Source organism: Castor canadensis, chromosome 12, assembly GCF_047511655.1.
Source record: "Castor canadensis chromosome 12, mCasCan1.hap1v2, whole genome shotgun sequence".
Taxonomy (NCBI): Eukaryota; Metazoa; Chordata; class Mammalia; order Rodentia; family Castoridae; genus Castor; species Castor canadensis.
The window spans coordinates 102011186-102038523 of record NC_133397.1 but is presented as its reverse complement, the minus strand read 5'-3'; the positions used below and the strand labels follow the sequence as shown (position 1 = coordinate 102038523).

The window sequence follows — 27338 nt, the reverse complement described above, 5'->3', positions numbered from 1 at the left end:
TGCTTTGCACTAATCAGATCAGACCCACTTAGAGGTATAAGAGTTTTTAAAATCCAAATTTTAATGAGAGGAAATCTCATTCTGTGGTTAAAGAGTGTTGCTTTTTTCCTTAATATTGAGCCAACACCGTCTCTGCATCTCAAGGTCACTTTGATTCTTTTTTCTTTTTATTTATTTATTGGTGGTACTAGGATTTGAACACAGGACATCATCCTTGCTAGGCAGGCACTCTATCACTTGAATCACTCCACGAGCCCTAGGACTTCTTTGATTCCTGCCTGCAGGCTTGGGGCTCTCTGTTCCACCTGTGCCCGTAATGGAGAGACAGGTTTGAGAAGCCTCGTTCTTGTGTGCTGAGGATATGTTCCACTAAAGGCTGTATTTTTTTGTCATCCAACTCTTTATTTCAGAGGTTTCAAGAATAAAGTTCGCTCATTAAGGCTCCTTTCATTAAAAATTAAGGTATTATTTACACATGATGTTAATTTATCTATTTTAGATATTATAGATAGTTTGATGAATTTTGGTAATTGTAGACTTATTGTGTAGCCACCTCCATACTGAAGATACAGAAGAATTCTCTCACATTAAAAAGTTTCCTTTTTAGATACTGATTTTTTTTTTCTGTGGGATTGGAGTTTGAACTCTGGACTTCACACTTGCAAAGTAGGCACTCAATTGCTTGAGCCATTCCTCTAGTCCATTTTGCTCTGGTTATTTTGAGATGGGGCCTCTCAAACTATTTGCCCAGGCTGACCTCGAACCGTGATTCTCCCAATCTCAGCCTCCAAAGTAGCTAGGATTAGGCATGAGCCACCAGTACCTGGCTAGGTATTGATTTTCAAGAGAGACATACACAAACAGGCTGGAATCCAGATTGAGAAGTCTTGAAGTCACTGTGTAGGCAGACCACCTTACAGAGTAAGAGACATTTATTGAATCCCAGGGCAAAGAAGCCTATGGGGATATGCCAGCCTTCACATATTTGAAGAGCTGTTATGCAAAATACACAATCGGTGTTGTGCCAGAGTGAGGGATATTTTGAATCAATAGAAAGAGGAAATGTCTAAAAACAGCATAATGATGACTATTTATAGGTGATGAAGGTGAGTTAAAAATGAATTACTCTAGGTCATAAACCCGGGAAGTGATGGAGAAAGAGTTTGAACTCCGGGGCCAGATGTGGTAGCACAAATGTATAATCTCAACTACTTGGGAGGTAGAGATGGGAAGATCACAGTTTGAGTTGAGCACTGGAAAAATTACTGAGACCCTATCACAAAAATGAGCTGGGCGTGGTGGCACAACGCCAGAGGTTTCAGCTACTTGGGAAGTGGAGGCAGGAGACTTGTGGTCCAAGGCCGTCCTAGACAAAAGCTCAAAATCCTACCTACAAAACAAACTAAAAGCAAAAGAACTGGGCATAGCTCAGGTCATGGAGCACTTGCCCAGTGAGCACAAAGCCCTGAGTTCAATTCCTAGTACCACCAGCAATAACTAACCAACAAAATAACTAAATAAAGAAGAATTTGAACTCAGAATTTCCCACTCTACCCTAATGCTTTGGAAATTACATAGGAGGTCAAGCACGAGTCTCAAAACAGAAGATGACCTAGTATGAGGAAGTGGCTTGGATATTTGTCAGTTTAAACCATTTGCCCACTGGCTCAGTTCATGCCTGTGTTGGGGGAAAAGCAAAGGCCTAGAAATGAAAAGTGACTCATCCAGTGTGGGTGGAAGAAGGGTGAGGCCATCCTCAGCTTGGGGTTTGCCTTGCCTCACTGTCTGGAGCAATCTCTTAACCTGAATTGCAGTGGGCTGAGGATCTAGGCCAGACATAAGCTGACCAAGTGCTAGAATGACCTGTGTGGGTGTGCTGATAAGATCAGTAGCTGATCCTGGCTGGGGCCTGGGGCTCAGAGCCCAGCACAGCCCACTTTGAGGAGCTTGTGCAAAGGCTTTCCACCTGCCTGATTGTGCTTGCCGAGAGGCTCTGTGTATGCGGAGAGGAAGACAGTTATTAGTAGGTTGGAGACTAGAAATAGCACTCAGGTAAGAAAGAGCAAGGGAGGTGGAGAGGGAAGAGCCAGAGAGCAGGGAAAGGGGGGATACAAGCGGAGTCTGAGAAATCAGAGCCAGGCTTTGCTGCTCAGCTCCTGGGGAACGTGGAGTAAGAACTGCCAGGGCAGCAGGAGGAAAGATGGGTGGACTGAAGGGTTTTGTGCCATTTCCTGGGCTCTTAGCCCACCTTGCTTTCTTGTGGGTGGGAGCTGCACAGTTTACTGCTCTCCAGGAAGGCCTGACTGTGGAGGATGCCCTGGTGAGAATTCTGGACCCTGACCCTAGGATGGGGGGCAGTAGGGACTCCTGACAGGTTGGGGTAAGGTTGGATGGACCAAGGTGTCTGCTTAAGGAGAGAACAAGGAAGGCCAAGAGATGCAGCTCCTCCCTAGTTCTCCTTCCCCTCTGCTCTCCCCTCCCTGTGGTCTGGTGCACAGACCAGAAGCAGCTCCATGCTCTCCACATTGTCAGGCAGGTGGGCCACAGAGTTGAGGTTGCTAAGGATTTTCAGAGTTTCCAGCTCAGGGCCTAGCCAGCTGGCAGAGGCAGGACAGAGGTCACTTGAACTCAGACCACACACCCCTGTTAAATACATCAGCTTTTAAATCAATCTTTGTTCAAAGTCCAGTGAGTTACAAGATTAGTGCTCACATTAGAGAACATTCCTGAGGGACAGAGAAGCTCTTCTTCCCAGGTACAGGTAAGAAGTGGCTTGTGGCCCTGATTGAGGTGCCAGCCACCTGGGCCTGACCTACCTTCTTTCTTTCCCTTTTCCTTTTTCTGCACAGGTGACTGGTTGCCCAGGGCAGAAGAGAGACCTGTGGGAAAGGAGGCAGGCCCTTCGGTGGTAGCCAGAGGGTATATAGGGAGAGTGAGGGATCGTCCTCGCTCTGCAAGAGATGCCCCAAAACTGATCTCATGAAGACATTCCCAGGGTTGTATGGGGGTTTGGTGCACAGCCAGTGGAGGATTCAGACTTCGCAGGCCACCAGAAAGATTCTCCCAGGACGTCTTTTCTACACCAAAGCAAGGGCTTTGGGTAGTAGAGGACTACTCAGGCCTCAGGATGTCCAGCCTAATTTAAACTTCTCACTGGGGAATAAAAACAAGTGTCTCCTCTCTGCATCATGTTACAGCACTAAGAAGCAAGGAAAACCCACTGCCTTCCTAAGCTGTCTCTGGAGTTTCTAGATCTTTGGGTCTTGTGGGAAATCTGGAAATTTTTGGTACTTTGACATTCCCCCAGCTGATGTGGATGTGCAGGCAGGTGTGGGAGCCACTAGTAGCTTATTTCTCAGTATAAGAGTTAAGAGACTTAGCTGGGGGCTCATGTCTATAATCCTAGCTATCTGGAAGACTAAGGTTAGGATGATTGCAGTTTAAAGCCAGCCCAGGCAAATAGTTTTTGAGACGCCATCTCCAAAATAACCAAAGCAAAATGGACTGGAGGTGTGGCTCAAGCAGTAGAGCGGGAAGTGGGAAGCCCTTCAAAACCCAGTCTCATAAAAAAAAAAAAAAAGTCAAGAGACTTAGATATGAGAAATGTGTTCCTTTTTATTTACTAAAGTCCCTGCAATGAGCTGAAGCTCTCAGTCCTGTATCCAAGTCTCAGGCCATGGTTGTCTGGTCATATGAAGCCACATATTCTTTCCTGCACAGTAACTCAGGGAGCTTGCGTGTTATGGCTAAGTAAATTGTTTTAGCTTTGATTTTTCTGTATGCCCTCTGTTCCATAAAATACAAAGTTGTTAACAATGATGTCCTATGTTCCTAGACCATTTGCTAGACAGCTGCTTCTCATGTAGGCAGAAGAGCAGAGTTCTGGAGTACCAATATCCATTGGTTTGGTTCAATTGTTTGTGCCAGGTCATTAGGACACAATGACACAGTTAGCCAACTGGAGCCTAAATTTTATCATTGTCAAATGAAGGTCTGTCATCATTTTCCCACTGTTGTTCTGAAAATAAAATAATATCATATTTTATTTTGTTACATGCGTTGGGGGTGCTGTTTAAAAGCACAAATGTAAGATGCTTACGTTTCAAGTGTGTACAGCTAAGGGTTATATGGAATAGTGGAAAGAAGCATGTATTCACCCAGTTGGAAACCTTGTCTCAGTTTTTTTATCTCTTTGAGCCTACCGTGAAGAGTTGAGACTGGATGATCACTAGTGTCCTTTTCAACCACCAAATACAAGGTGGATCCTGGTACTCTTAAGGCTATCTCCTTGCTATTTGAGTGTGACTTCAAACGTTACCCACTTTCTAAATCAGCCTCCCTCTCCATCTCACCACTGTCATTATCTTCCATAGCATTTTATCCTCAGAAATTATACTGTTTCTTTTACCTCTGGCAGATGTTAAGCTTCAAGAGAGCAGGGATCTTGTCCTTTGTGTTACCTGCTGTATTCAGCTCTCGGAACAGTACCTGGCACAGAACAGGTACTCAGATATTTGGATAAATGGAAGATAGTGTGGTAGGGAAGGAACTAGAAGACTAGATTGCTTTCATAAGCTACTCCTTGGGAGAGGAGGCTGAAGAACAATGATACTCTATCAGGTCAGCTGAAGTCCAGAGTGTGATGATGTAGAAATGGACTTCTCCTGTCACATCTTTGTTAAATGATTCTTATGTTCTTTGCATGAAGTCTGAAGAGAGTAAGAAGATAGAGCTAGACATGTTTTCTTAAGATCTCAGTAACTCCTTTCCTTGGTCCTTCATGAGAGATGGCTCAGATTTCCTTAATCTGTTTGTCTGGTGGTTGTCATACAGAAGTGGTTAAGCGCATGGGCACTGGAGTTGGAAATCTATGTTCCAGATGAGACTTCCTCTCCAAGCCTCTGTGTCTTATTAGTCAAACATGCAACCTAGTTCTTACTGTTAGACAATGCACATGATAACTTGACTTCTTAAGTGTTACTGACAGCTTTGTGACGTGCATGACATCAGAGGATGAAGGAAACCTCGAAGTGGCAAGGAGTTTGGTAATAGGAAAGATGACCTCTTGCTTACTTGATAATAATTACCATTATGTAGCTTTCCTCTTGGTTTGAAACAGCCATCAGCTGCTGAGGCTCCAAGCCTGGTGAGAATAGAGACTTTGTATTCACAAAGCTGAGTGGAACCATGGGAACACAAAACTAAACGACCCAGAAAATCCCACAGGCTTCCCACCAAACATATTGAATACATACTTGGTAGCATGAGAACACAGAGAGAGCATGTAGTGCTTACTCTTAAGGGGACTTCTCTTGATGGGGACATGCAGCATAAATGATAAAGCTCTTGTGTGATCTACAAACTTGAGTTCGAGGTACTTCACAGTCTAACTAGACTTCCATTTTTTTCATCCTGTATATGCACTCTGATCTTTCTGAACCATTCACTATTTCCTGAAGATACCTGTGCTGTTCCCTCTGCTAGGGGACGTCTTCCTCCTTCCACTCTATGTGTCCCCATCACACACTGCACCACTATGGCTGGGAAGTAGGGTAGATGGTGCAAGGAGCCCAGACCCAACTTCATTTGAATGCAGGCTCTGCTTATTCAAATATTCACTTGAAACCTGCTTAACTTTTCAGGGTCCTTTTTTTCTTGTCAAATAGCCCATTAGGTTTAATGCAGAACTCATAAAACATATGCAGGCTGATTCCTAGAGCCAAGTAAAAGCTCAATAAATGTGTGTAACAGTAAAACATTTAAAATAGCCTAGCATTCACACCATTGTTCAGTTAGTTATATATTTTTTTAACTCTTCCCACAGACTCTGTCTAATGTGGGTTGAACCCAGATACCATACCCACTGTAGATACGAACTACCTTTCAGAACATACAAATGATGCTTAAAATTCAAAAGACAGAGTGAAGACTGTGGTAGTCTTGGAAGTCATGGAAGCTGTATATAATCTAAAATTTGAACTGTGCCTTGCAAATGGGTAGGTCTTGAATTCATTTACTTGGAAAAAATGTTTACTTAGCACCTACTGAGTAAGTAGTCAGCAGTGGGGAAGGTGTTCTGGACAGAGTATGTGGCACAAGCAAAGGGCAGGCTGTGTGTGGGTGGTCATGCATAGACAAGTTTAGTGCCTACTGAGGCAGGGGAAGATGAAGTGGATTGTGTTATGCTGAGCCTTATAGCCTTCACAAGGAGTCTGGACTTCAGTTTCTTGGATGACATTTTAAAGACTGACATGGTGAAAACAAGGGTTGAGCAAATTGTCTTGGGGTAGTGACTGGAAAGGACTGCAGGCAGGGGGACTTTGGTAGTAGGCCAGACATATGAAAAAAATAAAGGGATAGAAGAAATATAAGTTCAAAGTCCCCCATTAGAATTGACTCAGGAGGGTTTAGCTGTTTCTGGTATCAGTTGTCTCAGCAACACAAGGGTGTCCTCTCTCTAAGGGTGCCTGTGTTTCCACACACAGTGTCTCCATCTCTCTCCTAACTCCTAAAACTCTTAGATAAGCAATTAGTGTGAAAGTCCTTGGACTTGAGACCAGAGTCCTTCCATATAAGACAATGTATTGTTTATGGTGGCTAGGGGTAGGAGAGGTACTTGGTACCAGCAGGCCAAATGAACTTTGAGATAAGCAGATTCTATTCTTTATCATAAAGAGAAATTAAAAAATTATTCACTGGGTCTATATCATTCTCTCTAGATAATTCTCAATAGAATGCATTCATTGCATTCATAAATTTTCCATGTTTTATTTTTTTGTGTGTGTGTATGACAGGGTCTTTCTATAGAGGCTGGCCTGGAGCTCTTGATCCTCCTGTCTTAGCCTCCTGAGTACCAGGGATTATAGAGGTGCTTCACCACACCCAGCTTTAATTTTCCACATTTGAAATCTATTCCTGGATAAGACCAAACAGTAACTATCACAAGGAGAAGTACAGTTAGCAAATATATATTAGGGCTTTGCTTATCCTTCTATTTTTGATATTAACTATTTAAAGTAAATATAGTTGAGTGTTTGAAGTTCTACAGGGGACTTTAAATATATTATCTGCATCAAAATTATAGGATCTGCATTAGGAAGAATGTTTTTGAAAAAGGATGAAATTAAATTGCCTTTATGTCTTCCTTTTTGGAGACATTCATCAGTACCATCTGAGACACAATAGGTTTTTTTTTTTTTTAAACTGTTAGAAGAAATAGCCTCTGCTGAGGTTCTGTGCTATGCTCTGAAAGAGACAAATGTGTCTGGCCTAGGGTGTGAAGTCCTTGTGTCAGGGCTGATGGCATGGGGAGTTCTCAGCTTGTCTGCCTTTGCTACTGAACACTACTGTTTCCACCAATTGCATTTTTTTAACAAAAACTCTAGTGCCTTTTGTTTCTTTCTCATTATAAAGATGCAGGCTAATGCTGGTGGAGCAGCACTGCTCAGAGAGACATACTCTGCAGAAACACCTGCCCATGCTTTCTGGGAATGTTGCTTGCTCTCTGCTGAAGTCCCCAGTGTTTCAAAGACCAGGTTGAGTGTTACCAGAAAGACCTTGCTCTCTCTTCCCCTAATGCTGCAATGAAATGGGTTATAAACCAAATAGCCTTCCACAGTCACAGTAACTAGGGTTAAACATTATTTACCAGCTGACTTGCTTAGATCTTACTGCTCAGTGAAAAGTGGTTTCATGACTCTCATGTTGTTTATATAAGTACCTTGTAAGGGAGTCTCTGTTTTCTTTGTAGTGTGATTCTGCCTGCACAACTGACTTCTTATTACTATTAGATAAGGTGATTGTGAGTCCAGGACACTCATGATTAATGGTTGTAGATTACTGAATTTATGGCAAAATCCTAGGCAAAGATGGCAGCACCTGGACTCTCATTCCTGATGGTAGTTATTGTACTTGGCCATCATTGACAACAGCTCCTGTTTTTCTATCTCTAGGCAGAATGCCTATTTATTCCACTTTCTTTCTCTAATCTTTTGGAAGTTCAATGACACTGTCTAGTGAATGAACCCCTTCCCTAGGTACTCCCTGGCACCACGGTCTATCTGTAGGTCAAATACCTGTATAACAATTCATTCACTCCAGCTTCCTCTTTGTTCTTTGAATCCCTGTTGCTCACTGGTTAGTAGTCACCTGCTCCAGGAGGTGGAACTCTCTAGTCAGCTCAGTCTTTAAAGTTCTGATGAAGATTACTGGATTCTTATACCTGCTTGATACATAGCATTTGGTTTTATCTTGTAATTCTTTAGCTTTCAGATTTATATGAGATTTCTGTGTCTGGGGACATCTGAGTTCATTATCTGAGCTTTGTTTTGTGGGGAACAAATCTTCAGCCCTGACTTTTCAACAGTTAAAATTAGCTTTGTAGAGATAGTCTGAAGTGAGTAGATAGAGCATTCCTGGCCTAAGAATCCAGGTTGCCGCCATATTCTCTAGTCCATAATCGTCTCTGCTTCAAAAAGAAAAATCAGCAACACTGCTAAAATATTCTGTAGAAATCCCACCAGATTCAGGGAAGATGGGTGGGCTTTATTGCTCAGAAGGTGCTAGGACTGCTGTCACAGAATACAGGGTGGCTTAGACAGCAGGATGTTGTTTTCTCAAAGTTCTAGAGGGTGAAAGTCCAAGATCAAGGTGTTGGTAAGTTTGGCTCCTCTGATGACCCTTTCCTTGACCATCCTCTCACTGTGATCCCACATGGTCTTTTCTCTGTGTAAGTGTATCCCTAGTGTCTCTTCCTCTTTTTATAAGGACACCAGCCCTATTGGATTAGGGTCTCACCCTTATGACTTCATATAACCCGAATTACTACTTTAAAGTCCCTATCTCTAAAAACAGCTACATTGGAGTTAGGGTTTCCATTTATGTTTTTATTTTATTTTATTTTTGGTGGTGCTGGGGTTTGAACTTAGGGTTTTGTGTTTGCTAGGCAGGTGCTCTATCATTTGAGCCACTCCTCCAGCCAGGATTCCATATATGAATTCATGATCATGGTGCACAGTTCAGCCTGTACTAGAAAGGGATCCCAGGGCTGGAAGATAGGAAAAGTATCAAGGTGAGTAGTAGAAAAATTGAGCTAAGGTAATCAATTCAGGAAAAGTTATACTGTTGGCACTTGTGGAAAAGCAGACCGAATAAGCATGTGGCTGCAGAATTAGAATATTCTTGCAAGCTTGGTCTAAGAGGAGCAAAAAACCAGCTGTGTTCAAATGGAGTTGTAGCCTCTGAAATGCATGTCTGTCTTTGTGACAGAGGATCCTTCCTTATGGCAGTGGAACCATAACAAAAAAGAGACATTTAAAGGGAGCAGGCAATAATGAGAGAGAAAAATGGAAGCCTCTGGGCTATGACACTGGGTGCTACAGACCTGCTATTCCTCCTGGACACTGGTTCTGGGCGGTGTGAGTACTTTGGACATCTTTGTTGCTGCACCTATTTGGTCTGATGCCAGCTGCATGGAGAAATCTGAGAGGACAGGGTTGAAGCGCTTATATAATCTGTCACCTAGTCTCTGTGTAGTTCTTCTGCCTGTCACCTTCATCCTATTTTCACAGCTTCTAGGCCACATCAGGCCCATTGTCACATATGAGGTTCATTGCAGCATCCTCAACCTCTTATCTGCCCTCCCTCTTGTGCATTTTCCTGGTCTAGTCCACCAGCCATTCCTGGAGCCCAACTCTGATCTTGCCATCCCTCTGCTTAAAGGCCTTGAGTGGTGCCCACTGATCATCAAACTAAGGCCAGATCCCTTCAGCTGCTAATTAAGCCCTTTAGAGTCTATTTTTACCCACAATTTCCTTTCTATTGACTGACCTTCAACCACACTGAGGTTTTTAGATTTTCCTTGACTATTCCCAAGAAATATCCCACTTTATGCCTGGGTGTTCACATCATTCTCTAACATGGTCTATTCTTTATTCTGTTCCTATTGAATTCCTATCCATCTGTAGTGAAGGCCAAGTCAAATCCTACTTAATTCATGAAGCTTTCCTTAATTTGGTCCATGATATAGGTATTATGAATTTATTCTCAGCTTATAGTAGTTATTTTGCACTAAAACTTTTCCTTAACCTAATTCAACTATGAAGTCCCTGGAGAACAGGGGTGGGGTTTTATTTTATCTCGTCAAACCCTTAATAGCATTTTGTATAAAGTACAGGGACTAGCTGTGTCATGAGCAACTGAAATCGGGTCTGGGGTGATATGTCATCTTGATGTTTAGTGGAAAACTGAAGGAACTATACTCATGATCCTAAACAGGCTTTACCTGCTCCAGCATACTAACTAAGAAAGCTAATCGATTGGAGAAAAGGAAGAACTTGGCAGGAAGCAAGAAAGTGAAATAGAGCTGGCAGCATCAGTGTCATTCAGGTTCTCAGGATGACTGGCAGGGCCTCAAGACTGAAATGTAGCATTGGGATCTTACCCATATGGTGAAGGGGGTGGGGAAGAGGTATGGCATCAGCTTTTAAGGCAGCCACATTTGGGAGGTAAGACTTCTCTCTGAAAGTCAGAGGTGAAAGCAGTTTTCCATCTGCTTGATTGAACGTCTGTCTGCCTCAGAACTAGAACTGGGGAGGAAGGCACAAGGCATAGACTTTAGGTTGCCACATGGTTCTGTACTGCTGGCTGGGTATTCACTACAGGCAGAGCTGGATTCTGAGTACTGCACAGGGTGACCCATGGCCTCTTCTAGTCAGGCTGCCACCTTGGCTTCGAAAGTGAGTAAAAGAGTTCAGAGTGGCTGTTAATAGTTTATCCAACCTTAACATTCTTCTGTGACCCCTGAGGTTGTTATCCCAAGACAAAGGGGAGAAAAGAGGAGTTGGGCAACACGGGGTGATTTCAATTTCTTTGCTTATATTTGGTTTCAAGCCTGGGCTTTGTGTCAGTACATTTGAGGTGGGTCCTAAGTAACCATTTTATGTCTCTATGTGTGATTTTGAGGGGCAAGCAGATGGAGAAGCCAACTTGTAGGTGACTGTGAGCACTAAGGTGTTCTGTGCCATAACTGACACAGCAAATTTTCTAGTAACGTGACTTAATATTGCTAGCCTTACCTGAAATTTTCAGCTAAGTATATCCATCTATGCAGAGAAACCAGCTGGTGCCTTTCAGCACAGATGAACAAGTCCCAGGGTTGAGGAATTGAAGGAAGATCCTATAATTCTTGTTGACTTTGCTTTGCTGGGAGTTGCCATTTCTTTCTTTTCCTTAGGAGAATTTTTTTTCCCTTGGTTGTGTCTTATCTGGTTCAACAACTCCAAAATTCCTTTTCAAAATAATACCTGGGGGTTGGAGGTATAGCCCAGGAGGCCCTGGCTTCAACCCCTAGCACCATAGAACATCAACAAAAGCCCAAACAAAATCTAAAATAATACATAGACGCTCATAGGAGTTAGACAGCTCTCTGCATTTGATCAGGAAATGTTTCATGTCTGTGTTTGGGAAATGCTTTGTCAGGATCCCACTGACACTGACTCTCAAATATTTTTCAGGAGATCATGGAATTGAGATAAGCTAAGTGACTTTGAGACACTGTCGCCCAACCCACTCTGTGGGTAGGCTTGTGAACATTCATACCTGGGACAGTTCTTAGACATACATACTGAGGGAAAGCCTTGGCCAACTAAGCTGGATCCTCTGGCAGTTTAGTCTTATTTACGTGGCCGTGCTCTCCTTAGACTAAGGCTCAAATGCTGACCCACATGGGTGGATGGCTGGGAGCTGAGAAACTGTGGCCTACTTTGAAATTGGAAGAAGTCTTCTGGGTCCCACCAGCTATTTCTTTCTTGTAGAAAAGATCCCAGTGGCTTTAAATTCTTTCCACCCGCATGCTGCCTCTTAGCATTACCTTGCCTTCCATACTTTTAAATGTGTCTACTTTTTCTTCTTGACTATGGCATATTATTCTCTTTACTGGTAGGAATAATCTAATCCTTTTGGAGGAGAGTGGCGTCTAAAGGTAGTATTAACATGATTAGTAACTAAGGTGGATGAAAAACGTTTCTTCGATTCTCACCTCTGAGCTTTCTTGCCTGAGCCCACTCTCTGTTCTCTTTGCCACAGACAAGCAACTTCATTGCCAATTATCGACTTTCCCCCTTCCAGAATTTTATTTTGGTGATTTGAACTGAAATAAAGCCTGCTGAAGAGCAAATGGACCCCTGCCTTGGAAGGGTGCTGACATGATCTTCTAGAAACCCACAGGTCTTTGCTAGGTACCTCCATATTCCATTTTGGGGCCCCACTCCCCAGATTTCCTCCAAAAGCAGTAGACAGGGCAGAGAATAAAGAAACACCTCCTGAAATACAAAGATACCCTCCTAGGTAGGCCCAGTGTTTGAGTCCCAGGCATCCTCATCATGGAGCAGTGAGACAGACTTGCCAAAGTGACTGATCCTGGCCCGGAGTTAGGGACCAGTGTGACACCAAGGTTTGGACTAGACAGAGCCAAGATTGGAGCTGGACAGAGCCTGGCCCACTTGTTGCTTAGGTGAGTCATCTTTCTAAAACATGGCAAAGGAAACAAATAGTTTTGTGCCCTGGAAGTCTCAGGGGCTGGGGTTGCAGGTAGCTCTCCCCACTGTCCAGGTGAGAGTGTGAGTATTTAAGCAGTTTGGCCAGCACCTGCCACTACGGACACCAGAACCAATCTATTAGCGGCTGAATTATGGGGAGGGCAGACACAGCAGGAGGCAGTTAAGGCTCAGAGCAACTCAGAGAAGTAGTCGGCTCCAACTTCAAGCACTAACAAGAAAAGAATTTCTGATCTGAAGTGCCTGAGGCTTCAAACACAGAGGCACAGATTGAAGTGATCTCAGTCTGGCTGTCTGAAAACTCTGACCAATGAACCAAACAAAATAGGCATGAGATTTTTCCAAGAAATAGTAATTCATGTTTCCTTCAATGTGTGGGGTTTGAGTCTCCAATAAGACACAGGAAAACTTTGTCCCTTTCTTGTCCCCAAACACAGGACTAAGTCCTACTAGTGGGTGAGTTTCACTTTCTATCCTTGGCCTATAGAGAAAGAGATTAAGAACCTGTGGTTGTCACAACAGATGTAAGACAACTGAGTTACAGAGGTGCCTTAAAAGTGACCATTCATTTGTTGACCAACAGACTCATCTCTTAATTAAAACTTGGAATCCAGTGGCTTTTATTCTGATAATAAGGACATGTTTTGAACTTTGCAGCATTTGGATGAGGTTGCCCAACAATTACCTGAAGGTCTGGGAGGGCTGTGGCTTTTCCCTAAAAGGCCCCATGATATTGAGAGCTGGCAGGAATCTAAGAGGAGGTTGGACACAGATATGGATTCAAGCTGAAAAATGAACTGCTGGGTGCAGGCTGGAGAAGAGCTGAAAAAGAAGTAGAAGGTCAGAGTCAGAATGGGGTAGAAGCAGGTGTCTGCACATGAGGTGATGCCCTAGACTGTCCCCTTTCCTCCTAAAGTGGTATTTCCTGGTGGTTGGTCATGCCATTTGATGTGGCAGATGCTCTCCCAAGGTGACAGTGGTGGCCAGTAGTGAGCATAGCTTCACTTTTTTCCCATAATATTTAATAGCAGTTCATTTGTTGTTTGTTTTCTTTTTGGTGGTACTGGGTTTTGAACTCAGGGCTCTACACTTGTTAGGCAGGTGTTCTATCACTTGAGCCACACCTCTAGCCCTTTTTTTCTCTAATTGTTTTGGAGATAGGGTCTTGCTTTTTGCCTGGATGGTGATCCTCTTATTTTATGCTTCCTGATGTAGCTGGGATGACAGGCATGTGCCACCACGCAGAACTATTGGTTGAAATGGGGGTCTTGTGAATTTTTTGTCTGGGCTGGCCTCAAACTGTAATCCTCCCAATCTCAACTTCCCAAGTAACTAGGATTACAGGTGTAAGCCACTGGCTTGGCTAGTTTCTTGTTTTCTTGACAAGAAACCCTGGGGTTTGAACTCAGGGCCTAGAGTGCTAGGCAGGCACTCTTACCACTTGAGTTAACTCTGTCAGTCCTAGACTAGTAATTCATGTCATTGGTGGTGTGGTTATGGAACTTTTCTGAAGCCAGGTGAGATGTGGAGTCATCAGCAGTGGGAGGCTGCCTGCCTGGTTTGTTCTGTCATCTCTGTGGGCACAGAGGTCAGAGATGGCTATCTTAAAGCACCATCGTATGGGTTCTAGGCAGCCTGGAGCACTTTGCTGTTTGTTCTCCACCCTGTCCTCTCATGCTCTAGGCCATTTGACCTGTCCCTCCAGCAGGAAAGGGACAGATGGTTTATTCTCTGATTTACAGATGGGGGCTGTGATGAGGGGAACACAGGAGCTTGACTTGAAGGCAGTTCCAGCGACTGAGCCTTCTGCTTTTGGCCCTCTGCCCTAAGCACCAGTCTCTTGCTGTGCTGGTCCCATTCCCACTCTCCCATGAAAGGAAAAGCTTCGAGCTGGGAGATCTTGCAGCCAGTGGACATCTCCTGACTTCCCTTTAGCAAAACGGGGTTGGAGAGAGGGGGACAAAGTCCCAGTTGCTGTTTTTCACACTTGTGGCATTTCAGTATTACTATTGCAGTGATCTGGCTCTAACTCTGATTAACCACAGACATGAAAAGAAACCTGAGGCTTTGAAGGCAGAGGCGATCTCAGCCTAACGAATTTAACAAAATATGGTATGAGGCTTTGCCAAGAAATAGTAATTCATGTTTCCTTGTATGTGTGGCTTTTGGGTCTCCAATGAGACCCTTTTCCTATGGCTCAGGACCTGCTCCTGCAGTGGGGTGACAGGAGGGGCAGGATGGGTAGAGACAGAAGACAGAAGCAGCCTTAGGAGGGAGAACCCTGGTTGGGGCACAGGAGTCATTTCTCCATCAGGGTCCCTACTTTGCTCTGACTAGAAACTTCCAGGTCTATAAAACTGCCTTTTTTATGCATTATCTACATATATCAGGCCAGCTCTGAGGCCTGGTTTCTCTTAATTGTTTGAGGTCTTCCTTGTCCTATAATATCTCACCTGACTCCCATCACTTTTTGGAAAGTCATTCCTCCAGGAAGCTATTCTTTCTTCCCACCTCATTCTTATTCCCCAAGCCCCTTTGTTGTACTGTCCCATATCACTCTATTCTTCCTTAGCGTAACACTCACCTCAGGTTGTTAGAAAATGGAATTATGTTCTCCCTGATTTGAGAAGCAACATATAGGTCTGTCTTGACCACAGATTAATCCTCAATGCCTAGAAGTTGATAGATTCTTCAGATATTTGAACGGAAATCTTATCTTTTTTTAAAGGTTTTTGGATTATACATCCAGACTTAATTTCTTTAGAGGAGGGGACAAAAAAGGATTTTATTGAAATTAAAGCATCTGTATCCAGTACCCATTTAAATAAATGGGTCTGAAACTCAAGTGAAAACGTCACCCTTGGGGAAATAGATTTGGAAATCATTAGCAAGTCATAACCCCCTCTCCCTAAGTTGCTACATTGCAGTGTGGAATCTTCGAAGGGGAAGAACAGAATTATAAGTGATGGAGGACAAGCTTCCCACTGCAGTTAGATTTTCTTTCTGGTGAATTTATCCATTTGTTTTTCACTCCAGAAATGGCCTCAGGCTTCAATCCCCGAGAATGCAGACTGTCCAAACAAGATGGGCAAACCTATGGCTTTTACTTGAGAATTGAGAAGGATACTGATGGCCACCTGATCCGGGTGATTGAGAAGGGTAGCCCAGCAGAGAAGGCTGGTCTCCTGGATGGTGACAGAGTTCTTAGGATCAATGGTGTCTTTGTTGATAAGGAAGAGCACATGCAGGTGAGCAAGACATTTGGGGTTTTCTAGGACCTCCTCAGTCTCCACATCTTCTCTGCCAATTATGATTTTGGGTATCAATGGAGCTTGGTTCCTTCCTGGATACCACTGGCAAGGGTTCATTATTATACTTTCTGTTGGCCAATCAAGTGCCCTACAGTAGCTGAGAACTATAAAAATTATATTTTAATAGTGTGAGGTATAACATGCATTGCCTGCTTTCTATATATTAGAAATTTTTTTGTTAATCTTGTTAAATCCTTTTCACAGCCTCATGAGTTTATATTACTGTCGCACAGAGAGAAAATTAAGCACAAGCAACTTATATATGGGAAGATCTGGACTCAGTCCCTTTCCACTATGCCATGCTGCCCCTCTAGACTAAAGGCATCTGCTGTGCTGTAAGGAAGCATTCATTTCTAGAAATGACCAGTCTTTGTAAGAGCTCCCAGATTCTGCCAATCCAAGGCCCCAGCCTAATCTCATCTGGACACTGGGGGTTGTTGGGGTGAAGGGCCATTTGCTTATGGCTTAGGAGCTGGGTCAGCTACTAGAGCCTCCAAAGTCAGATGGTGAGTTTCCCTCTTGTAGTTGATAGGTTACTACAATTACTTAAAAAAATTTTTCCCTTTTTTCCTAGGTGGTGGATCTGGTCAGAAAGAGTGGGAATTCAGTGAGTTTACTAGTTCTAGATGGGGATTCTTATGAGAAAGCCATAAAAACACAGGTAGACTTGAAAGAGTTGGGTCAAATCCAGAAGGAGTTGGATTTGAATGGTAAGAAAACTGACTCTGTGATGAATGGAGGAGTGGAGACTTGGACCCAGCCACGGATCTGCTACCTAGTGAAGGAGGGAAACAGCTATGGCTTCTCTCTGAAAACTGTCCAAGGTGAGTTTGAGGGTGAGGCTCAGACAGCAGTCGTCTAGAAAAAAAATGTTGTCATTGGTTAATGACCTTTCTTCTTTGACTTGCTTTTCAATTGCTAGACATCTCACATTGGCTTCTTTCCCCCTTTATCTTGGCTAGCACAGTTGTGCAATGAGGGACCAGGATGCCGGACAGTGGCAAGGCAGTTGGAACACTGGGCACTCTTGTCCCATTGTTTTTGTCAGGCTGATTCTTAGAGGTCAGAGATCTGGAAGGCTGATGTTTCCTTTAGTCTTTCCTACCTCCCTTGGGGCAAAGGTATAGGGGGAGCAAGATAAAGGAGGTTCGTCATAATAGCCTTTGAGTCAGACTGGTGTCTCCTTTCATCATTCAGATGATGGGCCACTTTATTTATTTAATAAATTCTTGAGCACTTATTGATATGTCAGACACAGTAACAGTTGCGGAGAACACTGCAAAAATCTTCATCTTCAAAGCAGTAGGGTGCTTGCTTTGCAAGCATGAAGGCCTGAGTACAAACCCCAGTCCTACCAAAAAAAAAAAAAAAAAAAAAGAAAAGAAAAAGAAAAGAAAAAAAGAGGTTAAAAATCTCCATCCTCCTATGAGATTTATAGTATCCCCATTTGTGGCTCAGCCTCACCTGTCCTAAAAATGTGTCCTCACCTCTAGCTGAGAGGGACCAGCTGAGAACCCCTGACCCTCAGAAACACTACAGATTTTGTTTCCATGATGTCAGAGGCACAGACTGACCTGTGCTCAGTTGACCAGAGTTCTGTAACGTTTTTCCCTGGTACACTGGTTGGAATCAGAGGGGCTATCATGGTTAGTTGATCCCATCTCTAAGGTTGCTCATGTCCATGTTCTTTCCGATCCTGGAGGCACAGGTGGTTGGCCATGACTCAGTGATAAAGGAGCAAATCAATGGTAAATTTAAAATTGTTCCAAGACTTATTTAACCTGTAGCAAGAAACATAAACCATGAATGATATTTCTAAGTTTTCCAGTTGCTAAATACAGTGGTACAGGTGGCCAAAGGAAGCTTAGCATTTCCATTATCAGTAAAATGGAAAAAAATCATAGTTCAGATTCTACTTATTTGGCTGTTGTTCTAATGCATGTGGTTCGTTAGCTTTATGAAGGAAATATTTCCTTCCAGACAAATATGTAACAAGATAACAGAAATGTTAAGTGTTTTAGGAAGCAGAGTTTAAGTAGCTCTTATTTCTTACAAGTAATTTACTAGTCACATAAAGTTACCCTTTGCCTAGATTGAAATATTGTATCTTGAAAGAATTACCAGCACTTTTTTAAGTAGCATCTAATTCACAAATGTATGGTGGTCTTCCTGTTCTCCTGTGCCTTTGACCTTGGTACCCTGATCAGTGAGATTTATTGACTCCACTGGCATGTGATGGTTGGCGATAGTACTAATTATAGAGGAGGGAACAGAACAGATACCTTCTTATTCTACAGATGTAAAGAAAGGAAATATGGCACAATGAGGCACATGGGCCTGGTTTGGTGCTTTTTGGTTCAAGAAGCCAATGCCACCTGAGATTCTATCCTTGTGGCCTCAGAAATTCTATTCAAATTGACAATGGCTGTGCCATGAACTTTAACTCTGATTCTAGACCAGAAGCTGAGGTCTTTTTGAATTGTCTCTAAAATTGGAAGTTTTAATTTTATATTCTTGGGAGAAAACCCTTTACTACTGGACTTGTACTTTTTCTGTGCAATGAAGCTCAACCTCCACTCTCTTTCAGGTAAAAAGGGAGTGTACATCACTGACATAACACCTCAGGGTGTGGCTATGAGAGCTGGTGTCTTGGCTGATGATCTCTTGGTTGAAGTGAATGGAGAGAATGTAGAGAATGCCAGCCATGAGGAAGTAGTTGAAAAGGTATACCTTCTGTCCTGTATTCACAGTGAACGTGACAAGAAGTGGGTGGTAGGGTCTGGACAGTTTACGATGGACTATCCAGCTGTGTTGCTACTTTGTATTAAGGGTGAGCAGAATCTAAGTATTAGTGTAGGGTTCTGGAACAGAGCCTTTGCTAGTTTCACAGCAGGAGGTCTAAGGATCTATTCACTTTATCTTTTGGATCTTACTTATATAGTAGTGTCCTTACCCTCCCCCCATCCACAGTTTCACTTATCTGTGGTCAACCAGTCTGAAGATACTACATGGAAAATTCCAGAAACACACAATTCACAAATTTTAAATGACTTTTACTAAAAATATATTATTACAATTATTTTATTACTTATTGTGGTTAATCACTTATTGTGCCTAACTTATAACTTTATCATATACATGTATTTATAAGAAAAACATAGTATATATAGGGTTCAGTCCTGTCTGCTATTTCCAGATGGTGACTGAATAATAGACAGGTAGCAGGTATAGGATACAAAGTATGAATGTGCTGGACAAAAGGATGGTTTATGTTCCAGGCAGGGTGGAGTATGACTGTACGAGATTTCATTCATCCCACTACTCCAAATGGTATGCAATATGAAACTTACGAATTATTTCTAAAGTTCTCCATTTAATATTTTCAGACCGTGGTTTACAATGGGTAATGAAACTGCAGACAGCAAAACTTGACAAGCGAGATTGCAGTATAGAGCCACCCATGCAGAATACTGGATAGTTCACGGCACACCGAGAATACACTGAGACTTTCCTCTGAAGTCACAGGAAAGCTTGAAAATCCACCAACCTTCTCTTCTCTTGGTAGAATGATCTTTCAAATTCCTGTTCTGACCTTTGCCATCATACCCTTCTGGGTTTTCTTTATTCTAGCTCTGTGTGGGTGAGGTCAACCATGACAAAGGGAAAAACAGCTACAGAAGTGGAGATCCCTGAACACCAATTAGGTTGCAGAAAATGGTGGAATAGGGGCTGTGCCTCTGCACAGTCACCGTAATCCCCAGCAGTGTTCATAGAGGTTGATGCTGCTCCTTATCTCCGTGTGTTGTTGCAGGTGAAGAAGTCAGGAAGCCACCTCACCTTCCTGCTTGTGGACAAAGAAACTGACAAGCGTCACAATGAACAGAAGATACAATTCAAGAGGGAAACAGCCAGTTTGAAACTACTGCCCCACCAGCCCCGAGTGGTGGAAATGACAAAGGGGAGCAATGGCTATGGTTTCTACCTTAGGGCAGGCCCAGAACAGAAAGGTGAGGTGATTAATGGGCAGAAAACCTGGCAGTATAATCAACCATTTCTGTACTCCAGTCTGACTCTGGAGTTCCACTGGGCCCCCAACTCCCCACCAGATAAATGAGGGGAACAACAAGCAAATAGGAATAGCTGAGTCACTTTCTATGTCACACAGGGGTCCTGATATTGGGAACCCAAAGTTTCCATAGCAGAATGGTAAGGCAGAATTTGGGATCAGAGCAGTGATATGTTGCTCTGATATCTGAAAAAAAGTTCTAATTTGAAGTATGTTGCTGATTTTTGTGGTGTAAATACTCCCACCATGTCTGATTTCAAGCTACTAACATGATGACTTTGAATACGAAGTGGGGCAGTATTGTACTAAATTGGCTCTCGTGAGCCTGTGCGAGCAGCTCTGAGTACTGCTACGGCAGACTCAGAGGTGCAGGTCAGGATCTGGGCTCAAATTGAACCAGGAGCCTTTCTGCTTCCTTGTAATTCAAAAGGAGAACTAAGGTCCTTCCAGGGAAGGTGAATACATAAAGGAAAGTGAGATCAAGCCATACAAACAAGAAGTTGCTATTTTCTTTTCATTATATGTTTACATTAATTCATCAACTATTAATTTGGCTCATATCATATAAAAGCATCCTTAGGCCTTTGAAGATATCAAATAAATCAGACAGGAATTCTTAAGTCAAGGAGCATGTTTTTTAGTGGAAGAGAAAAGATACATACAACCATGACTGAAGGTAGACAGTGACAAGATACCTTACTAGAAGGGTAGATAAGTACAGTGGGAATTAAAACTGTCTCACTAAAAACACATGTGTTGTACAAGAACCTAAGTTAGAAAGTAGGTTAGAAAGGAATGATTACAGAACATCAGTGCTAGGTTGAGGAGTTTGGACTTGGCTCTATAGTTGGTAGGGAATTATATTTTTTTGAAAAGTGTGAGGGAGAAAGAAAACAAACCTCCAATATCTTGGGGATTTTACACATCTGAATTACTCCTAAAAATTCTGCATGAGGGATTGCTGAAACTGGGGGCTTGGAGAAGATAAAGTAATTACTTAAGGATAAATGGCTAGATCAAACAGAGCTGTTTATTTCCAAAGTGCGTGCTCATTCATTTGCACTGGGACATGGCTGATGAGATACGCACATCAAGAGAGTGTGAAGGCAGACATACTGGAGGAGGGGAAGGGAGTGTAGTTAGTAAGGTGCTATAGAAGTTTACACAGAATTCTAGGCAGGACTTAACACAAACTGCACTCAGGATAGAACAGGACTAGAGAAATGTGTAAAACAGTAACGTAGCATTAAAGGATCTTGCAGTTGACTAGACAGGGGTGGATGCTAAGGATTGCCATGTGTTGGTGACTCAGGGAATAGTGCTCCATTAACAGGTAACCAACAGGAGGGACTTTGGGATGGGGAATGAGCAGAAATGATTTTTGGTTTGAATATTTTATACTTCGGGAGCTCTATCTTGTTGGAGGTACTCAGCAGCTAACTGGAAAAGTGAAACTGAAGCTTGTTAAAAATGGTGTGAGGGAAGGCTGGGTATGGTAGCTCATACCTGTAATCCCAGCTACTTAGGAGGTAGAGATAGGAGAATTGTGGTTTGAGGCCAGCCCTGACAAAAAAAAAGTTAGTGAGACCCTACCTCCAAAACAAGTCAGGTGTGGTGGTGCACACCTGTAACCACAGATATGTGGGAGGCTTATAGGTAGGAGGACCATCCAAAGCTGGCCTGGGCAAAAAAGTACAGGATATCTGAAAATAAAGTAGAAAGAAATGGAGATGCAGCTCAAGTGGTAGAGCACTTACTTAGCAAGCATAAGGCTTTGAATTGAAACTCCAGAAAAAAAATAGTGTAAGGGACAAAAGTGTGAGATCTGGAAGTATAGGTAAAGACTGATGAAGTCAGAAGATGTGCTCACGAATACGTCCCCAGTTGAATAAAAGTGCTGGCACGAGGTTCCAAAGGTCTGAAGTCTTTCCTTTTCTTCTTCACCTCCCCTACTTCCCCAACCTGCTTTTTTTGAAATTGTAGCCTAGGCTACAGTGGTCCTCCTGCATTGGCTTCCTAGTCTTGGGCTTACAGGTGTGTGCCACTATGTCCCATCCTTTTCTTTTCTGTGGTTAGCTTCTCTATAAGGTTATGGTCACAAGTACTCCCACTGACTTCCTGAGAACTTGCTGACCCTTAATGCTTAGTTTACTATTTTGTCATGAGTGAATGTCAGATGCTTTTTAGTAACAAGATCCTCAATCCTTTAAGACCTTTTAACTGTTAGTAGCTGGGTTTGTTCCTGGAGTGGGTTTTGAGTAGCAAATAGCCTAGTGCTCATAGGTGTCCTGGGATGAAGTGTGTGTGTGTGTATGCGGGTGTATGTGGTGAGGGGAGGGAGTAGTTGTAGCCAGCACACCCTTTATATCTATTTTATCAGGGCCTTGAACTCCAGCAGAAATCCCAGAGCTTACTTGTTTAGGGGCTATTCTGATTTTTCTTTTTGTGGGGGGAGGGTAGGTCAAATCATCAAGGACATAGATTCTGGAAGTCCAGCAGAGGTGGCTGGCTTGAAGAAAAATGACCTGCTAGTTGCTGTCAATGGCGAGTCTGTGGAAACCCTCGATCATGACAGTGTGGTGGAAATGATTAGAAAGGGTGGAGATCGGACTTCACTGTTGGTGGTAGACAAAGAGACGGATAACGTATATAGACTGGTAAGTAATACAAGGCCACAGATGCATGCAGTAAGGGTGGGGCCATTCACTCTTGCCTCAAAGTTTGGGCTGAGTTACTACTTTGTTCTTTAGACTGGAAGGGCTATCATGATCATCATTAATGTTGAATTGAGGCTCAAACTGATCCTGATAAGAGAATGCTAAGTGATTGATAAATGAGTTTTAAGTCCTTGAACTAAAGATATTTTCTTTTTTAATTTTTAAAATTATTCATATGTGCATACAATGTTTGGGTCATTTCTCCCCTCCTTCCCTCCGCTTCCTCCCTTACCCCCCCAACCCCTCACTACCAGGCAGAAACTATTTTGCCCTTACTCTAGTTTTGGTGAAGAGAGAGTATAAGCAATAATATGAAGGACCAAGGGTTTTTGCTAGTTGAGGTAAGGATAACTATACAGGGAGTTGACTTGCATTGCTTTCCTGTAAATGTGTGTTACCTTCTAAGTTAATTCTTCTCGAACTAACCTTTTCCTCTAGTTCCTGGTCCCCTTCTCCTATTGGCCTCAGTTGCTTTAAAGTATTTGCTTTAGTTTCTCTGCATTGAAGGCAACAAATGCTATCTAGTTTTTTGGGTGTCTTACCTATCCTCATATCTCCCTTGTGTGCTCTCGCTTTATCATGTGATCAAAGTCCAATCCCCTTGTTGTGTTTGCCCTAGATCTAATGTCCTCATATGAGGGAGAACATATGATTTTTTTGGTCTTTTGGGCCAGGCTAACCTCACTCAGAATGATGTTCTCCAGTTCCATCCATTTACCTGCGAATGGTAACATTTCATTCTTCTAATGGCTGCATAAAATTCCATTGTGTATAAATACCACATTTTCTTAATCCATTCGTCAGTGGTGGGGCATCTTGGCTGTTTCCATAACTTGGCTATTGTGAATAGTGCTGCAATAAACATGGGTGTGCAGGTGCCTTTGGAGTAACCTGTGTCACATTCTTTTGGGTATATCCCCAAGAGTGGTATTGCTGGATCATATGGTAGATCAATGTTTAGCTTTTTGAGTAGCCTCCAAATTTTTTTCCAGAGTGGTTGTACTAGTTTACATTCCCACCAACAGTGTAAGAGGGTTCCTTTTTCCCCGCATCCTCGCCAACACCTGTTGTTAGTGGTGTTGCTAATGATGGCTATTCTAACAGGGGTGAGGTGGAATCTTAGTGTGGTTTTAATTTGCACTTCCTTTATGGCTAGGGATGGTGAGCATTTTTTCATGTGTTTTTTGGCCATTTGAATTTCTTCTTTTGAGAAAGTTCTGTTTAGTTCACTTGCCCATTTCTTTATTGGTTCATTAATTTTGGGAGAATTTAGTTTTTTGAGTTCCCTATATATTCTTGTTATCAGTCCTTTGTCTGATGTGTAGCTGGCAAATATTTTCTCCCACTCTGTGGGTGGTCTCTTCATTTTTAGACCATTTCTTTTGTTGAGCAGAAGCTTTTTAGTTTTATGAGGTCCCATTTATCTATGCTTTCTCTTAGTTGCTGAGCTGCTGGGGTTCCATTGAGAAAGTTCTTGCCTATACCTATTAATTCCAAAGTATTTCCTACTCTTTCCTGTACCAACTTTAGAGTTTGGGGTCTGACATTAAGATCCTTGATCCATTTTGAGTTAATATTGGTATAGGGTGATAAACATGGATCTAGTTTCAGTTTTTTACGGACTGCTAACCAGTTTTCCCAGCAGTTTTTGTTGAAGAGGCTGTCTTTTCTGCATCGTATATTTTTAGTGCCTTTGTCAAAGACAAGTTGGTTATAGTTGTGTGGCTTCATATCCGGGTCCTCTATTCTGTTCCACTGGTCTTCATGTCTGTTTTTGTGTCAGTACCATGCGTTTTTATTGCTATTGCTTTGTAATATAGTTTGAAGTCGGGTATTGTGATACCTCCAGCGTTGTTCTTTTTACTGAGTATTGCCTTGGCTATTTGTGGCCTCTTGTGTTTCCATATAAATTTAACAGTAGATTTTTCAATCTCTTTGATGAATGTCATTGGGATTTTGATGGGAATTGCATTAAACATGTAGATTACTTTGGGGAGTATCGACATTTTTACTATGTTGATTCTACCAATCCATGAGCATGGGAGATCTCTCCACTTTCTATAGTCTTCCTCAATCTCTTGTTCAGAAGTTTATAGTTTTTCTTGTAGAGGTCTTTCACATCTTTTGTTAGGTTTACACCTAGGTATTTGATTTTTTTTGAGGCTATTTTAAATGGAATTGTTTTCATATATTCTTTCTCATGAACTAAAGATTTTAAAGAATTTACAAATAAACTACATAATTACTCTTGGTGATCTAAGATTACCTATGGAGAACAGGAGACTAGCAATAGACAGATGGAGCCCTGACATCTCCAAATACGGAGTAACTGGATTTTAAGTTATTGATAAGTTCCATGAATCTTGCATAAATGCATAGGAAAGATTATTAAACAGTTTGTAAGCCCTTAGCAAATAAAGGGAGTAGAAACAAACTCATCAAGACAAAGTTGTGTCAAAGTAATCTTACTTCCTCTTAACAATTCTTTGCAATGTTCTGAGGTTTTCTAATATCTTTATTTCATCACAAGAATTGAGTTCCAGTCATGTTTAAGACACTGGGGGCTTAAGTCCTGTCTGCCTGGCTAGGTGTTGACCTCAGAGATGAATGAGATAAATGGTTCTTGTTCTGTGTGATACACAGTAATAGAAACATCTAAGGGCTCACAACTGATAGAAGGAGGGCTATTATAGGTGGCAATATTAGGACACTGAAGCTTAGAGAGTAAGTGATTTGCAGTAGTCATCCAGCTTAGGAGACTCAAGCCAGTATATTTGAACCCAAGTTCTTGAACATTATACCATACATGTTTTCAGTCCATTTGATTAGATTTCTTAAGATAGTTTTGGAAACAAGTTAAAAGAATGAACTGGATGACAGAAGCATCAATGGAGTTTTAGGTAATTGAAAAACTAAATCTAGAGAATACTTGATATTGGAACAATGTCAACCTGAGCAGAGGTCTGTACTGGTATGCTACTTGTTTCTAATTGATTCAATTTGGATGGAGACATGGCAAACATTTAATATACTTTCAGAGAAACTTACAGCAGTGATAGCTAATTAATTGGCATGGTTCATTAATATTGAAAATATTCAGTCAAGATATAAAAACTAACAAGATTAAGTTTAAATAGGAATAAATTTCAAGTACTAGTCTAAATTAAAAGTAAACTGTATGAATATGAAATATGAGAACTATTTGAAGACTTGATGATGCTCCAAAAAAGCTGCCTCTACTCCAAAAAGACATAAATTGACTTCTGGAGATAATTACCTTTCTGTACTAAGATAGACCACCCTGGGAACAACTAGTAATGCAATCACTGGCAAGTCATCCTCCTGTGCCTCAGTTTCCTGTCCTAAGATGGGGGCAGTTACTGGGAAGGGTGGTGAGAGGGTTTAATGAGTAAAGAGTTAGAGCATGTGGGATAATGCCTCACGTGTATGTTTGTTAAATCAATATTGTGTCTGGTTCTGAGACCTTTACTTTAAGAAGGCCAGGGGGAAAAAAACGTGAACCAGCAAGATGTTGGAAGCTACCATTTGAACATTTAGCTTGAAGCAGAACAGGCTTTAGAGAAGAGGAGAGCATTTTCAAGAAGGTGAGATGTTCTAAGGGGGTACAGTTGAACCAAATACAGATGGTATAGGGAGCTATTTCTTGCTAAACAACAGCCGAAGCTGCGAGAAATAGGATGAGTCATTTCTGCAAAGTGGTGAGTTCTCAGATGGTGGAAAAAGTCAAGCAGAAATTGTAGGCCACTGCTCTGGCTGCTGTAATGGGGGGCCCTGAGTCTTTTCCAGCTCCTTCCAATCTTGTGTTAGAATGATCACAGAATGATGTAACTGTAATTTTTCCATTTTGTTTAATTTAAGAGAGAACCTTGCTCTAAAAGAATGCTTGCCCTGCCCTCTAAAGTAGGCTCTACAGGTTAGGGTTGGGGTGGATCTTTGACATGTATCAGTGAATAAATCAAATACCTGTAACAGTTCCTGGCACATATTAAGTACCCAAATATTCAAATGAAGAATGAATAAAAACTCATGAATTGGTTAAACTCTGTTACTGTGTTTTACCTGAAGATGAGCTGCTATTGTCAGTCACAGTTGGTTTGCTGGTATTTTGGCAAGTAACCAGTCACTCTGATAATTTTCCACAATTTAAAGAGACTCCAGTGTGGAATATTTTCAAGTACATCACAGAAAGGTCTGCAGTTAGTTGAGCTGCAGAAGTAGGTAGGGGGTTCTGTGTCTGTGCCACTCAGAAAGGAAGACGATGTGGTTTTGTGGCAAGTAAGGCAGATGAATAACCAGAGGACCCAAATCTAATTTTAGCCTGTCTGCTACACTGTGATGGTGTCAGCACACACTGTGTTCACTTTCAATTGCTTGATCTAGCTAAGCAATTGATCCTTGACACTTGTTAGGCAGCTGATCCAGGTTCACACTACACACAAATCCATCCTCCTTAACCTTCTCAACTAAAATCCTCAGCTAGCTAAGTCTTCACTTTATTCTAAAAAAGAAATCAGACGTGTTTGCTGTTCTATGCTTCTGTATTCAAGATCATCATTGCTTTCTTCACAGGGATGGTCTGGGAGCTGCAATGGATTAGAAATATCTAAAGGGTAGGGAGTTTGGCAAGAGAAGTGACAGCTAATTGTTACAATAATAAACAGTGAAATAA

The 27338-nt window shown here is 42.1% G+C and overlaps 1 protein-coding gene across 3 annotated transcripts in view; it reads left to right on the top strand.

The window, feature by feature from the left end:
• The first annotated feature begins 1934 nt into the window (after positions 1-1934).
• The window catches only part of Pdzk1 (PDZ domain containing 1), a 28972-nt gene continuing 3568 nt past the window's right edge, over positions 1935-27338 (top strand). Inside the window, exons 1-6 of one of the 3 annotated variants that reach the window (XM_074050601.1) lie at positions 1935-2052; positions 15591-15802; positions 16440-16689; positions 18453-18589; positions 19677-19872; positions 22392-22588. In XM_074050601.1, coding sequence (XP_073906702.1) covers positions 15593-15802; positions 16440-16689; positions 18453-18589; positions 19677-19872; positions 22392-22588 — 990 coding nt within the window. In that variant the 5' untranslated portion in view covers positions 1935-2052; positions 15591-15592. Of the gene's footprint in view, positions 2053-2616; positions 2762-15590; positions 15803-16439; positions 16690-18452; positions 18590-19676; positions 19873-22391; positions 22589-27338 lie in introns of those variants that run through there. The other 2 variants (XM_020186958.2, XM_074050600.1) reach the window with 2 other exon arrangements.